Source organism: Engystomops pustulosus, chromosome 5 (assembly GCF_040894005.1).
Source record: "Engystomops pustulosus chromosome 5, aEngPut4.maternal, whole genome shotgun sequence".
NCBI lineage: Eukaryota > Metazoa > Chordata > Amphibia > Anura > Leptodactylidae > Engystomops > Engystomops pustulosus.
In genome coordinates this window covers 57,805,971-57,821,264 of record NC_092415.1, presented here as the reverse complement: position 1 = coordinate 57,821,264, position 15,294 = coordinate 57,805,971, and the positions used below count along the sequence as shown (strand labels likewise).

General features: G+C 39.5%; 1 protein-coding gene across 2 annotated transcripts in view; it reads right to left on the bottom strand.

Moving 5' to 3' along the window:
* Positions 1-15,294, bottom strand: part of NPC1 (NPC intracellular cholesterol transporter 1) — a 36,792-nt gene that overhangs the window by 11,227 nt on the left and 10,271 nt on the right. Inside the window, exons 2-12 of one of the 2 annotated variants that reach the window (XM_072152067.1) lie at positions 10,630-10,752; positions 9,461-9,567; positions 7,888-8,060; positions 7,608-7,775; positions 6,828-7,077; positions 5,080-5,156; positions 4,498-4,868; positions 2,119-2,345; positions 1,587-1,687; positions 729-831; positions 312-501 (exon numbers count right to left, since the gene is read on the bottom strand). In XM_072152067.1, coding sequence (XP_072008168.1) covers positions 312-501; positions 729-831; positions 1,587-1,687; positions 2,119-2,345; positions 4,498-4,868; positions 5,080-5,156; positions 6,828-7,077; positions 7,608-7,775; positions 7,888-8,060; positions 9,461-9,567; positions 10,630-10,752 — 1,890 coding nt within the window. Of the gene's footprint in view, positions 1-311; positions 502-728; positions 832-1,586; positions 1,688-2,118; positions 2,346-4,497; positions 4,869-5,079; positions 5,157-6,827; positions 7,078-7,607; positions 7,776-7,887; positions 8,061-9,460; positions 9,568-10,629; positions 10,753-15,294 lie in introns of those variants that run through there. The other variant, XM_072152068.1, reaches the window with a different exon arrangement.

Sequence of the window (15,294 nt, the reverse complement as noted above, 5' to 3'; positions counted from 1 at the left end):
ATTATGTTAATGGGCCAGAATGGGCCAGGCTAGAGGCATGTTACAGAGGCCAGGTGTGCTCTGGCTCCACATGCTGTTACACACTTGGCAGCAGTGAACAGCACGGAGAGGCTCCGATAACAGACACACAACCCATGTGGCTCATTCGCAAAATTTTAAAAGATGATTTTTGGAAGGAAGGAGGCCATAGATAACTAATATAAGAAGATTACCACAGTCACTGAGCCTGGATCTATGAGTTAGTGTCCCTGGTTTATCATAATTGATTCTGATGGCAGATTTCCTTTAAACCAGGAGTAGAGGACACACACCAAAATGCTTTCGCACGGGGCAATTCTCCCCAAAGTCAGGGAGATGTAGAGAAACATCAGGGCGTAGCTGATGAGAACGGTGGTGACATCACTATTGCTTTCCCGGTTTATTTCGTCCTCAATGCTTCTCTCGGTGGAAAAGGCAATTGATAAATTTGTGTTGTTGTAACTTTGCACAAACTTGATAAATCTAAGGGGAAAAAAAACAGACAACAAAATATAAGATAAATACCAGGAGAATAAATGCTCAAAGCACTTCATATAAAGCAAAATAGACAAAACCAGTATTCCTGTGTTATAACCTAAAAGGAACCAACAACCTCATGTGTGTTTTTGTGAGATTCAGGAAGTACAGGCTATCTGGGGCCAAGGTTACTTTGGATCAATGACATGACATAAGATATAGAATATACGTACTCTTTCTCCCAGGCTTTCGCTTTATTGATTTTGTCTGTGTCATTGTGAAAGTTGTTTACAGGGAATGTTATCACAAGTGCTGTAGCATTGTTGTAATTCTCTCCTGCAATAAAGAATTGTCATGAAAGTCTGCATTAAACTCTGTTCAGAAAAGAAATGTTCTGTAATGGTAGATTTCATGCTTAAAGGGGTAGTGCAAATTACTTTATCAACTATCTGTAGGTGATTAAGATCAGTGGATGCCTGACACCAGGCAGCACACCTTTCAGATGAGCCCAATGACTTCTTCCCAGACTACCAAGTACACACCAATGGATGTTGCAGTGGCTCTTGTGAATCTGTAATACCCCTTTAAAGATAACCATCAAAATGCAGATAGTGTTTAATAATAGAATTTCACAGCAAAGTATTCTTCTCACCCTTTATGCCAAAGCTGAGAAAGGAATGTACAGAAAGTATAAAAGAAAAAAAATAAGAAAACTTCTGAGTTTCTGTTCCGCACCTGGCCTTACATATACTGTTGCAAAATACTGCCCTAAAGTGTTTATGTTTTGCCACATACATTTTGACTGTGCAGCACACTATTAGTGAATGTGGATACACCTTTATCCAGGTGGATTGTTCAGCAACAAACGCTACTTCCTTTAAGTAGTTGTATCATTCTTAATTCTATACATGCCGTGAGTCTGATGTTAAGTGTACAGTACTGATAAACTATGAGGTGTCCCTGCAACCACACCAGAGGAGTAGGCGGTAAAACGTTTCATAACCAGGAGAAGAAAGCTAGGAAACATGCACACGAGCATATGTGAATGCCAGTTGTAAACATACAAAAGATGTGCAATACACAAATCATACCATCATATCCACCAAGTACAAGCCAAGGGAAGATAGGCCCACCAAATGTACCCAGGCACGGATCATGAAGGACAGAAGTGTCATTTAGTGATGCCGGAGATCTGTAAAGATATGGGATATAGAGGTTAAAAGGTGATGTTTACTGTACATCTGCTTTGTTGAATTAGGGAACATTTACAGTAGGTTTTAATATTCTAAAAGCACAGAAGCTGTATCCATTGAAAGGGGAAGGTAAATTCTGGAGGGACTAGCAGACAAAGGGCAGTTTCACACTACTGTACTCAGTCTGAGAATATAGGACTGTGCAGTGCCCTGATGCAGGGACTGACTGGTGTCCAGGACTTATTGCATCATATAGAACTGCGATTCTGTACTGGACACTGCTAAATCACCACTTCTGCAGATTTAAGGGGGACAATTAGGGTAAGTTTGTACTAGTCCAGTACTCATGAAGGAATACCGCAGGGAAAAAAACACAAAAACATCCAAATAATGCAGAAGACCAATATATGTGCTCTGAATGATCACTTACTGCACACAGTATAAGAAGTGCGTGTGGTAGTCAGCCATAACAAAGAACTCATCACTGATGGAATGGTTCAGCACTGAGTAGCTGTTCTGGAAGTAGTTCAGTACACTGAGGATAGTACAGTTATTATTGTATGGTGAAAGAGGAGCCAGGCAGATGTCCTTCAGCATCACAGTCTCATTTTGGTATTCTGCAGCTAAATCTTCAATGGCATTCTGTAGTTCCAAAACCTGAGGAAATAAAAGCTAATTACAGTAACTGCTCGATTAAAGATAATAAAAAGCTGGATGTAATAGGGTGTAAAGACCAGGGTCTCTGCACTCTGCTCATTATACCTAAGGACTTACACTAAAATGAAACCATGTGATCTTGTGTTGGTCGCCAGATGCAATGGTATAACTGCAAAAATCTTTCCTTTTAGAAGGACTTTGGCAATGTTAAATATCAGCAGTTGTGGATGTATACAGACCAGACCATCACATTTGGGACCTTATGTTAGACGCCAATGTCAATAATGCAAACCATTTACAGATGGTTGTTATACATGCCATTGTGTGGCTACGCTACACTGCCATTCAGGGGCTATTGGCTCCAGTGTGGGGGATTTATGCCACTTGGTCTATTTCTACAGACAGACCAAAGGGGAAAACTACACCCAGTGGAAAATGTATGCAAAAGTCTACACTGGAAATGTGCAAAACCAGATATTAAGCCCTTCCAACTGACACAATTTTTCATTGTTTCATTTTTGCTCCTTTTTTTGGAGCACATTACAGCCTAAGTGCACCATATTTATCAGGGTCGCAAGATGAATGATAATTATTATTTTTTTAATGCTGTATCCTTATTTCATTTTTACTTCCAAGCTACCAAAATCCATAACTTATTTTTATTGTATTATTTACAGATATGTCTGAGGGCTTGTTTTCTGTGTAACAAACTGTACTTCCTAGTGTCAGTATTTATTAATCCATGAAATGTAACAGGAAGCTGCAAAAAAAAATTTGAAGGAAAAAAAAAAAAAAAAGGCATTTTCTTGTGGACTCGCTGTAATGGTGCGCTCCAGACACCAAGACCTCTTTATTGTTTAGGTTAGTATTTACTTATTGGAATTGCATACAGTCTAATTTTTTTGTAGGACAAGCTGGTGTTTTCATTGCTACCATTTCTACTGTACAAACTTTTTTTTATGTGTTGCGAAATGTCAAAATGGAGCAATTTGGACAGTTGCACTATTTTCTGTTACAGGGTTCACTTCTGAGAGAGATCTTTTAAAATTTGGACGGATCATGACTTTTGGGACACAGTGATACATAACAGGTTTATGATTATGTTTATTTTTTTATTTCAAATATAGGGATAGAGGGGTGATTTGAACTTTTAGTTAGTTTTTTACTGTATTTTTAGACCCCCTAGGGCAGTGATGGCGAACCTTTCAGAGACCGAGTGCCCAAACTACAACCAAGACCCACTTATTTATCGCAAAGTGCCATCACAGAAATTTAATTCGGGATTTATACTCCCTTCTCTGTCACACTTTTCATTCATATCATCACCCTGAGGACACCAATAAAGCAGAAAATAGAAGAAATTTGGATGATCATTGCAGCTTCCCTCCAGGGTCCAATAAACAGGAGGAATTATCAGGGCCGGAGCAGGAGCTACAATGATAATCCAGATCTGTCCACACCAACCAACTCCCTCCAGTCGTCCCAGGTAGTCCTGTCACTTTAAAATAGCTCTGTGCACAGCAAGTCCTGGGCTGTCTGGGACTGCAGGAAGATACCTGGAGTCATCTCTGGCGATGGCCTGAGTGCCCACAGAAATGGCTCTGAGTGCCACCTCTGGCACCAGTGCCATAGGTTCGCCACCACTGCCCTAGGGTGACTCCTTCCATACTCCAGTATATGGGGATTATATTATAATCAGGCGATCCCTCTCCATACTCCCTTTGCTGCCTGCAGATATACAGCTGTTTGTGGCAAGAGGTTAAAATGTAGTCAGCAAAAAAATACATAGGGGAGCTTCATCAAAAATGTCTAAAGACTTATATGCTGCACCCGGTTTATTTATGCCTCTGATACAGGATGACACGATGTAGTTTAAGACTGTTGTACTTTGCATCTAAAAACTAGTATCGCGTACACCAAAAAAAATGTATCAAAAATTTGCCCCATTTGAAATATATGGCAGACTTTTTCCCCATAAAACTTAATGCCCTTTAGTTGTATTAGTCTTTAAACGGTCTAAAGCCATTAATAAATGTGACACAAGGCACTTTAGACTTCTCAAAGTCTAATATTATGTGTGTACGTGCTGTAATTAGGTAAAAAAAAAAAGTGCTAGCTTCCACAAAAGGAATAAAAAAAATAAATTGGATACCTGGGACAGAACATCAAAGGTTAAAGGTGGGCCAAATGGCACATCACTTCCTGATGGATACGGGTGATAGATTTCTCCTTTACTAAGGGGAGCAGTGATGATGAGCTGCTCTGTGCGGAAGAATGGCCCAAAGTGTGTATCAAAGTAATCCTTCTCTCTCCGGGCCTGGCTTTGTGGATCAGACCATAGCTCTACAGGATCTGTAGTAATGCGCATAAACTTAAGCCCCGCGCAGCAAGCGGCAATGACCGCAAGGGAGAAGAAGATCACAATCCAGGGGTTTCGGACGCAGAAGGATCCCCATTTGGTAAAAGCTATTCGAAGACCGTTCTCAAGCCGTTCTCCGATTCTGTCACAGCATGAAGGTTCACCTGCACATAAATACACATATTATATACATAAAGAATACAATAAGTACAATGTATTCATAGACACTGGACTTTATTTTCACATATGATTTGACATTAAATGCACAAAATATAGTAATACAGTTTTGTGGCAGGGATTGCTGAATATACTTGCATAGCACACATACATTCACATTTCTAAGTAGTAAATCACTACTCTACATTTCAGACATACCTGTTATGGGAGTGGAGTTGACAGAATAGGCTAAAGTGCTGTCAATTGGGGCATATTCTGAAACAATCTTCCTTTTCCTGGAAAAAACAAAGTCTGATGACCACCCGGAATAATATTTCACACTTCAAAGTGGTACATTGGACATGGGAATGCAAGGAATACAACAGAGTGGAGGTTCCCAAACTTGAACACCAGGAACTAGGTAATCAATACGAGAATGGGTAGTGGAGGAGAATGGTGTGAGAATAGGTTAGAAGATATTGTATCTATAGAGATAATACGCTTTGAAGTATCAATTGGAAACATATAATGTTAGGACAGCTTTCCTAATCATGTCACAGCGAACAAGGATGAGTCCATGATCTAAGCAGTGAAGTGTGATCACTCCATGATCAAAGGGATTCCTTCCATGATTCAGGCGCTTGTTACATGAGTGGGGGCAATGATTGTGATTTTCTATTTTAGATGGGCATCTAAAATTTTCTGGGTGTTAAATTGTATGAGTTGTCTTTTGGTAAAACACAAAAAAAATTAACCCTATTTCTTGGACTAGAAAGCTATGCGTTTTTTTACAGGCCACAATTACCAAAGTCATCAGGGTTTGGCAAAAGAAAACTAAAGCCATGTGTATGAGTCCATAGAAATACATGGGGATGTGTGCTACATGCTGAAACAATGGCTAGAACAGGTTATACTTTTGTGTGCAGGATGTGTGCCAATAAACACTTTTTAGCAAGACATAGCCTTGCTAATAGAAAATCTTGCATCTTTTGGGGCAAAGTCAGATCTGGAAGTGGCCCTTGTTTACATTCCTTTGGACTTTGGCTAATCACAGCGGTGATCACCTTCTGCTGCACACATAAGTGCTATGCACCCGGCTGGTTTCAATAACAATAAAAATTTGCCTGCCAGACACTGAGCAGGGTGCAGAGCAGTCAAGAGGGAACTCTGCTGGGATTGTGTGTAGTGCACATATCATTTACTAACAGGCTAAAGGTCGGAGTAACATGCTTTGGTAAGGACTGCATGGTAGAACGTGGAAGGATAAGGGAAATATTTACAACCTCTGTTGTGACTTCCCTAGCAGTCAATATATAGCTTATCCCATTAGTAGCTTTGTATATATAGTACCTGGTAATACCAGGAACACAGAAGCTTCCACCATCCACTCCCTAAACCGAATTGTTAACTCTGTAGTTAGTTTAACGCCAATTATATTTTTTGTATTTTTGCTGTTGAAATCTTGGGTATATCTTATAACACAGAGAGTCTAAAAAATATGGTAATACATAAAGTGTGGTGGTGTGCACCTCTTTCCTTTGTAAAACTGTTCACAACATTATACCAATAGAGGGACCACATACAATAATGCTTATATCACAAAGTGACTGTACAGGATTTATATACATGGCATATAAATAAATGCACAGCACTTTGCTGTAGCAAGATGGACACTGTCCATTATATACACTTAAGTCATGCCTGCCATGGAACTACAATATAGCACAAACAATTCTTTGTGGATTACCAATGCTGTGTGTTTTATTGCTGTACATAAGTGCAATCTCTAAACAGATATAATGTCAGTCACTCAACCTGGCTCCTCTCAACCTTCGAAGAAGGTCCACTGCATCACCAAAACATTATATCTGATTATAGATTGTAATTAATAATAAAAATCCACAGCATTGGAAAACGCAAACAAAAAGTTTTCATTCAATTTTGTACTGCTGAACCGAAAATTGTACCTGTAGCACCAGGCTGCAATGACAGCTGCACAGAAAAGCAGTAAAAAGGAACCATAGAATAGCCACATGATGACAGCCATTGCATCAAACCCCCATATCAGCCATGGCTGTGCAGGGGGTGGAGGTTCAGGTCTCTCCCCACATGTTAGGGTGCAGTCTTGACAGCTGCAAGGGGCTCCATCTTCATCCACAGACTCATTGCATCCTTTGGTTCCATTATTCATGGGAATCATTCCGAGGAGAGGTTCATCTGTAAAGGCAAGCAATTTCATAATGAGGATTTTAATGTTAATGAGGCTCCAAAAAGAACAATTCAAAGTTCAAAGTCTACAGGCTGTCAATTTATTATTTGTTCTTAATGTCTTGTAGCTGTATCAATTAAATGAAGATTTATTTTTTACTGTAAAAGCAGTGCCCAGGATCAACTAAATGGAGATAAAGGGAGAAATGCCCTAAAATAATAAATAGCAGTATTACTTATGATAAACCCTGTCTCTTCCATCACCATTGCCCTGGAACTCACCACTAGGGTATAAGTGCAATGGTCATGATTTATACATCACATGGCTTACCTCCTACAAGTCTCACCTCTGCCATCATGGACTGGTGCCAATGAAGTAGCAGGGGGATCAGATATGACATTTCCCCCCTCAAGCTCATTTTAAGGTTGACCTTAAAAGGGTCAGTCTACTTTAGAAATCACAATTACAAATTCAAAATGAAATATATTTAAAAAATAAGTAATTTAATGATCAGAAGTAAATAAGACAACTGCTGTACCAGAAAATATGGGAGTGATGGTAAAAGGAATCTGTCCGTTGTCCTTATTAAACATGTATTGGATCCAGTTAGTGGCATTACAGTCTTTTGCTTCTCTTCCACACATCAAACCCAAGGCTTTCACATTACTTGATGGGGCTTCCACATCTTTGCAGGCATTGTACATTGCTGAAGAATATGACAAAGAAAAGGGTAAGTAATGAAGACAATGATACTCATTTGTGTACATGGAAAATTTCCCATCCAGAGAATTGACCTAGCGTCTGTTTGGAGTGCTTACCATTTGCAAAATTTTGCCCAATGTAATACTCCATGGCTGTAATGCTTTGGTTAGCTTTGCGTGGATCTTCGACATAGGGTTTTGTTTCTGTGACATTCAGAAACTCTGACTGTCGAGGACTGCAGGTCAGCTCACAGAACAAAGTCATTAAATTATAGAAGCAAGAAGGACACCTACAAAATAAAGGATAAATTATAGGATTTAAAGAGAGGACCTGTCACCCCCCAAAAAGACCCCCACCAAATATGTCCCCATAATGCTCCCCCAAGCCCCTTTCTACTTATGCCATTTTAAAAAACAATTCTGTTGGGGGAGCAGGTTTTAAGGATCCGACCTCTTATTTGGTAAGAGGTCGGATCGATTAAAACCAAATGGCATAAGAAGAAAGGGGCTGGGAGGAGGATTATGAGGGCATATTTGGTGGGGGTGTTTTTTTTTGGGGGGGGGGGGTGACATGTCCTCTTTAAGATTTGTGCTTACACAATTTTAAAACTCATCCACATATAAATAATATGAATAAACTTTTGTTATTAAATATGGGAGTTTAAGGAAGAAGGAAATAATATAGAAAAGCCCTTTAATTTGAGTAAGAAAATGGAATTTAACAAGTTCTCTTTCTTTGTCCACAAATTCAGAGAAAGGAGGTCAGTGCATCAATAGAGTAATATGAAAACAAACACTCAAAGTAAATTAAAAGCATAAAAAAAAATCCAGAGATGATCTTGCCTCATCATATGTGGCATATTAAAGGGTGGTCCAGGATAATTTTATGCATTCTAGGGTGGAAAAACCCCAAACATCTATACCGGATGTTCAAGTTCAGTGTGGTACCTCATTACCGCAGGACCCTGTAAACATTGGCCCAGAAGTGATGCCACGTTGACATCTGTATATCAGTACAGCCTAACACAAGTCTTTAGCTAGAGTCTGTAGTGGGTATGCACTGCTAACACCTTGTCACAGCTGAGCCTCTGTACATACAGGCAAGATAGGTGGTGAAGCACTGGACTGTCGAGCCCAAAGAAGTCGAGTGTAGATAGGTTGTTCACAACACTATCAGTCTTGCAGAGTAAGAAGATGTCAACCTCCTGCTGAATAGCCAGGGCTCGACTTTCTCTGTATCAGACAGGGCACAGCAGGGAGGCTCTACGCTGCAGCCAGTTGTTTTTCCACAGAAGGATTGTCAAAAAGGAATTTTTATTTATAAATGTTTACAGATTTGTAATATGATGTGCTGGGCATTCCCCATGTTCCTCCAAATTCACTATGATACCAATGCTGCAGTCATGATACCCCAAGCATGGCCTGGCACGGGTAGCATGTGTGACATTCAACTCCCTTTTGAAATAAATCCTTTGCTAAATATTAGTCAAAAATATCACTTCACATAAATGTTAACATTATACCAAAAAAGGAAATTTTCAAAAAACAGAAGTAAACAATTCTACACTAACGGCCAAATAAAGAACAATAAACAGCAGAATATGGAAGTGAAAGCAAATACTTGATGAACAGTAAATTCTAGTGAACATGGGCAGTTAGTGCCAACTTAGTCGATTATATCTCTACTTACCTGGATAAGAACTGTAAAGGAAGCTGAAGGTTGTTGTTCAAGGTGTTGAGTTGCTGTACATCACAGCACAAGCTCACGTTTCCATAGTATAACGAGGGGCAAAGTTGCTGAAAAATAAAACCACTTCAAGTTATTAATCAATCAATGCTATAAACTGAAACTGTCTAGAGATGAGCGACTATACTCGTCCGAGCTTGATGCTCGTTCAAGTATTAGCATACTCAAAACGGCTCGTTGCTCGGGTGAGTATCTCGCCGGCTCGAGATCGAGCATTTACTTAACGAAACACAGTGAAGAACACAATGAAAACAATGAACACAGGATCATTTAAAGGAAGAACACATTGAAAGAACACAGTAAAGAACACATTGCAGATGTTCCGTACATCTCCTAACTTATCCGAAGACATTAGTGCCGAATAGTGTGTAAAGAACAATATGTGTAAAGAACACATTGCAGATGTATGGAAACAAAAAAGTTTTTTCTCTCCCAAATCTATATGCTAAAAAAATGTAAAATGTTGGAGAATAATGAGCTCTTTTGATTGGTTGATCCCGACAGAGCATGGTGATATATATATATGCATTAACTGCTAGCAAAAGCCACAGAACAGTTGCACTTGACTTCAATGGATATAATACATATATAAATCAACCAGAAATCAACCAAAATGTCAGACATTCCATTTGATACACATCAACATAGACATAAAACAATTGAATAGACACACAGGGGCACATCTATTATAGTTTTTCGGCTACCACGTTTCCTGAAGTTAACCTACTCAATCATTGCAATGTACCTTAAATTTTTCCCCTTTGTGATACATGTGATGAGTTACCTTTATTCTTACTTTTGCAACTTTCTATTTTAGTCCCAAATTGTATCTTCCAAAGGTATGTCTGGCTCTAGCATGCTCTGTTTTGGGAATTATTAGGTGCAAGAATGCGACAATTTCAGAGCCCAAAAGTCTGACAAGTTTAACAAACATCTGGGCCACAAAGATAAATCACTTTGGTACGCTGCTTGGTTCTGCACCTAAAAAGTCTCACAAAAAAGCAATAGGAGTGATACATGCCCCCCAAAGTGTTGGAATTGAGATTAAAAAATATGCCACCCCACGACCCCTGACACACCAATGAAACGTGTTCATAGGATTTGACAGATACCTGAAATAGTTCATGTCCCTCCTCGGGTAGAGGTATTGGGGGTCCAAGGTATTCACAGTTGTACCTCTTGCCTTCTGGCGATTCTTCACATTCTCCATACCAGACACAATGTTGGGAGGATACCTACAATACAGAAACATTTGTTACAACATATTATATAAAAGTAACTTATTTTGTCTCATACAAAACCGGATCAGCTTCTACTCTCATAGGTATATTTGGTTTCTACAACAGCAGATGCTATTGGGAAGAAGGACGAAATGTTGAAATGCCATATGTTGGAATGCCCAACCCTTTGTTTAGGTGCAAGGGGTAAGGAAGTTGGGCCCAGCGTATATGTGTATAGGAAAGTCAGGTTAAACCAAGAGTTTGGTTAATAGCTTCTATAAGTGTATTGCTTTATATTGTAGATGGTTATGGAACATGATCTTGTGGAGATGGGAATATACCCTATAAGACAGCCCTCAAACCTAAATCCAACCATAATGCAAGAATATACCACAGGCAAGGGATGACAACAACATTCCCTGTAGACATGCACCTTTATCTAGCGAAGCCATCAGGCCATGTCTGATAACTTAAGTGTACTATTGACCCCATACAATCCACAACTATAAGGTCTTCCAAGGTTTAACAAACCGACATGTAAACATTCAGACATAAACAGTGAGGTTTCTTTATCCTTAAAGGACATCTACCACCAGGATGAAGGATTGTAAACAAAACAGACTGACATACTGGTGTGTACCCCTCTGTCAGGATCTGCTCTTCTTTTAGCTTCTTATAGGGCATAAGAAGCTTAAAGGTAAACCAAGCACACTTACATGCAGGTGTGTGCCCCCTTTTATTTTAGCTTTTTATGCTCTGGTTTTTACAAAAAAAGGCTCTTAAAATGAGGCAAATTAGCCTGAGGGGCTCCAGGCCCCTAAGAAGTTAATAGAACCTGGAACCCTACGGACTAATTTGCATAATTATTAACATCTTAAAAACAAGGGCATAAGCAGCTTAAAGAGGACGAGTCACCCAATTTATCGGCACTAGGAGCTGCTTACTAAAGTAAGCAGCTCCTAGTGCTCGATCAAACGCTGCAGTGTTAGAGTGATAGCGTTACCGGAAACCTCCTAACACTGTGGCGGGGTACAGTGTAATTGTCGGACTGCTCGCAAAGCTGTCCCACGTATTCATGAGGGGGCGGGGTTGGGGCGTGGCTAGGGGCAGTGACTGCCGCCTAGCGCGCGGCAGTCACTGCCGGCCTATGGAGCGAGCGGGGCGGGGACATGAATACATCGGACAGCTTTGCAAGGCGTTTGATCGAGAACTAGGAGCTGCATACTTTAGTAAGCAGCTCCTAGTGCCGATAAATTGGGTGAGAGGTCCTCTTTAAAAAAGAGCAGATCCTGCTAGAGGGGGCACACACCTTCATGTCAGTGTGCTTGATTTACAATCCTTGATCCTGGTGGTAAATGTCCTTTTAGTAAAACAAGAAATACCAATTTTGTATAATAGAAAGAATAAAAATAATAAATTACTACAAAGTTACTGGGGGTGAAATAATGATGCACATTCAACAATTAAAAGACATAATAAATGTCTAATACAGGAATAAATAAGGAATTTCTCTTATACCATAATTTGATCATATACCGTAGCTACCTATGGTGAAAATTTAGACCACATTTAATTTTTTAATCACAATTTTCAATTTGGTGAAAAGCTGTGCCTCCTCTATGGTAACAATACCTTAACACAAGCTCACACACTCAGTTTATAGGCCCATTTTCTAGAAAGAAAAATTCTAGAATCTTAGAATAAAGAGGCCATTTAAAAGCAAAGTAACCCTGTAGACATGACAGTCAGAAGAGCGCACAGCTCCGTGTAACCCTTGTGGTTTTCACTAGTCTCATTTTTGCTCGGCTCCACAAATTCAGAGACCCAGGTTATCATTTAACCTCTTACACAGCCAAGTAAAGATACCTCCAGTAGTTTCTTGTATTGTTTTTAACGGAATGTATGCCAGTGCCATAGGAGGTCCATATACCAAAGTATATGAGAGGAAACTGAAGGACTTGGAGGATAACCACAGAAATAGGAAAACAAATATATCAGCAACATATACAACAGTACATGGAAAATCTCCAAATTGGGATGACTACACATGTGGCCCAACTGGTTCCCTTCACACCGGAAGGACTGGTTGGGCCTAGTAATGTAAGGTAACCATACGCTTTACACAGGTTAGCTAAATTAGTGTGTAGGACATGATCAGCAGGCATTTGTCTTCATATGCCAATAGATGCAATAGAGTCAGCAAATACTTACTCTCCTCTTACTACAAAAAGCACTGGCACACTTGGCAAAACCGAGCGTGTCTGCTGAAAGCATATTGGCCGATTTCTAGTCTAATTGGGTATATATATATATATATATATATATATATATATATATATATATATATAGATATATATAGATATATAGAGATATATAGATATATAGAGATATATAGAGATTGATATATATATCTCAATCTACTTAGAGCAAAACACCGCTAAAATAAAACTTCAGTATTTATTATTGCATATTACAGTGAATTCTTTTTATGTTTCCCAGAAAGAACTTTTTCAAAGTTATTAGGAGATAATTTAACATAGATGCTTTATACATTTGGTGATCTTAGTGATTACCGGACCAAAAGAGGATGTGTCATTTGGACTGCACAGTGAAAGGTGCAAAAGCTAATCCCATAAGAAAATGGCGCAATTTGGAATTAGTTTCCTGCTTCCTAGTACATTGCATGGAACGTTAAATAATGACAGGAGGAAGTACAATCTGTCCCGTAGGTAAGCCCTCTGTAAATAAATATCTGTATATTGAAAGAAAAAAAAATTATAGATTTTGGTAGCAAGAGAGTAAAAAACGGAAACAAAAAAAAGGGTCTGCAGCATTAAAATTAGAATTGCTATTCATTAAGTATGGTAGATTTACTATTCAGCATTAGACACTGGTAAATCTGCTCCAACGACTGTAACTTGTCTTAGTTCAAGATACATTAAATAAATTTGTACAACAAGCAAATAATTTTTTTTTCTCAATTTACACAATGCAGGGATTACGTTCCTATGATTCTGACTCACCCCTGAACCCTGGCAATATGTTTGGTGTGTGCGATTCCTAACTGGGGGATCAGTAGCCTAGAAAGTGGGATGGGGCACTCCCTGGGTTGCCTTATAAGAGGATATTGTGGAGTTAAAGAGGACCTTTCACCCTATAAATAACCTCATTTTTAGCAGTGTTACACTGCTAGCTTTAACGGAAACCTCCGATAAAGCTAGCAGACACTGCAGCGCCATAGCTTCAGAGCGCAGGACCAAGCTGAGAGCAGGCCGGCATATTAATGAGGGAGTGGTACAAGGAGGCGGTGACTGCCGCACGAAGCCTGACAGTCACAGCCGACCTATGGCGTGGGAGGGGCGGTCTGGGGGAGAAGCAGCGCCTCGGACCGCCCCTCACATGAATACATTGGACCGCTGTGAGCTCGGTCTGTGACATCCAAAAGATACACAAAGAATGGCTCTTCTGTCACTGCTTGAATACAGTGAAAAGATCTGTATGTACACATAGCGATGTGTACGTCAGGCTTTTATATTTCCAGGTACAGGGGGTACCTAGTAATAGCATGTTATTGCTGCTTCTTAACTGTCAGAGGTAACCACTTAACCCAAAGAATAACAGTAACCTAAATAAAAAGGGGAGGCCCATTTATAGCACATCAAGCACAACCAGCTTCAAAAATACTGTATATCTAATAATAAGTAGTAATCTTGGAGATTAAGTTAAATATGTCTCTTCAAACTGCCATACTAGGACTAATAGATAGTCAAGACATAGAAAGAAAACATGGTAGATTGATTCTTAGATTTATGAATCTGGCTGGTGTTTGTTTGGTGCGCAACTGGGGATCAAACCCCCCCCCCCCCCCACATTGGAGGCATGGTATAACCTCTCACTTTTGATTAAAAACTATGGGAAAGAATTCGGGCCATATGGAATTAGAGAGAGCAGAATTTTCTTTTCTCCTCAGCGGACCAACGGAAGGGGAGGGGGGGGGACTGGTGTTTGAATTAGAGTACAGGCAAATTGAGTTATACTGTTATTGGTACCAAGATACTATTATACCAAGATGGTAGTAATAATTCTTTATTTATATAGCGCTTACAGATTACACAGCGCTTCACAAAGCATGTCTAACTGCTCTACTATTATCAGAGCTTACACGTTTCCTGTGCAAAACTATAGGTTTTCATCTTATCAATGACTAGTTTCAACACAACTACTTGGAAAAAGAAGAATCTGGTTATTTTGAAGCGATTGTCTACTTTCTCCCCAATATTCACCAACTTTACAGTTGTATTTTGACCACACAACGCTGCAGACAGTGTTAAGCATGGGCCCTGGAGATCTGTATATGATACCTTTGTGTGTATTACTGGAATCAAAATCTTAAAATTTGTATTTATATTCCAGGATAGTAGTTGGACGGGTATTTGCGAGATCTTTTGACTGCATTTAGAACAGCCCGTCCCCCCCTGAGTTAACTGCTGTAGTATACAAACAGAAGCTGATACAGCAGATCCAACTACAACATAGAAAAATAAAATTATTTTTTAG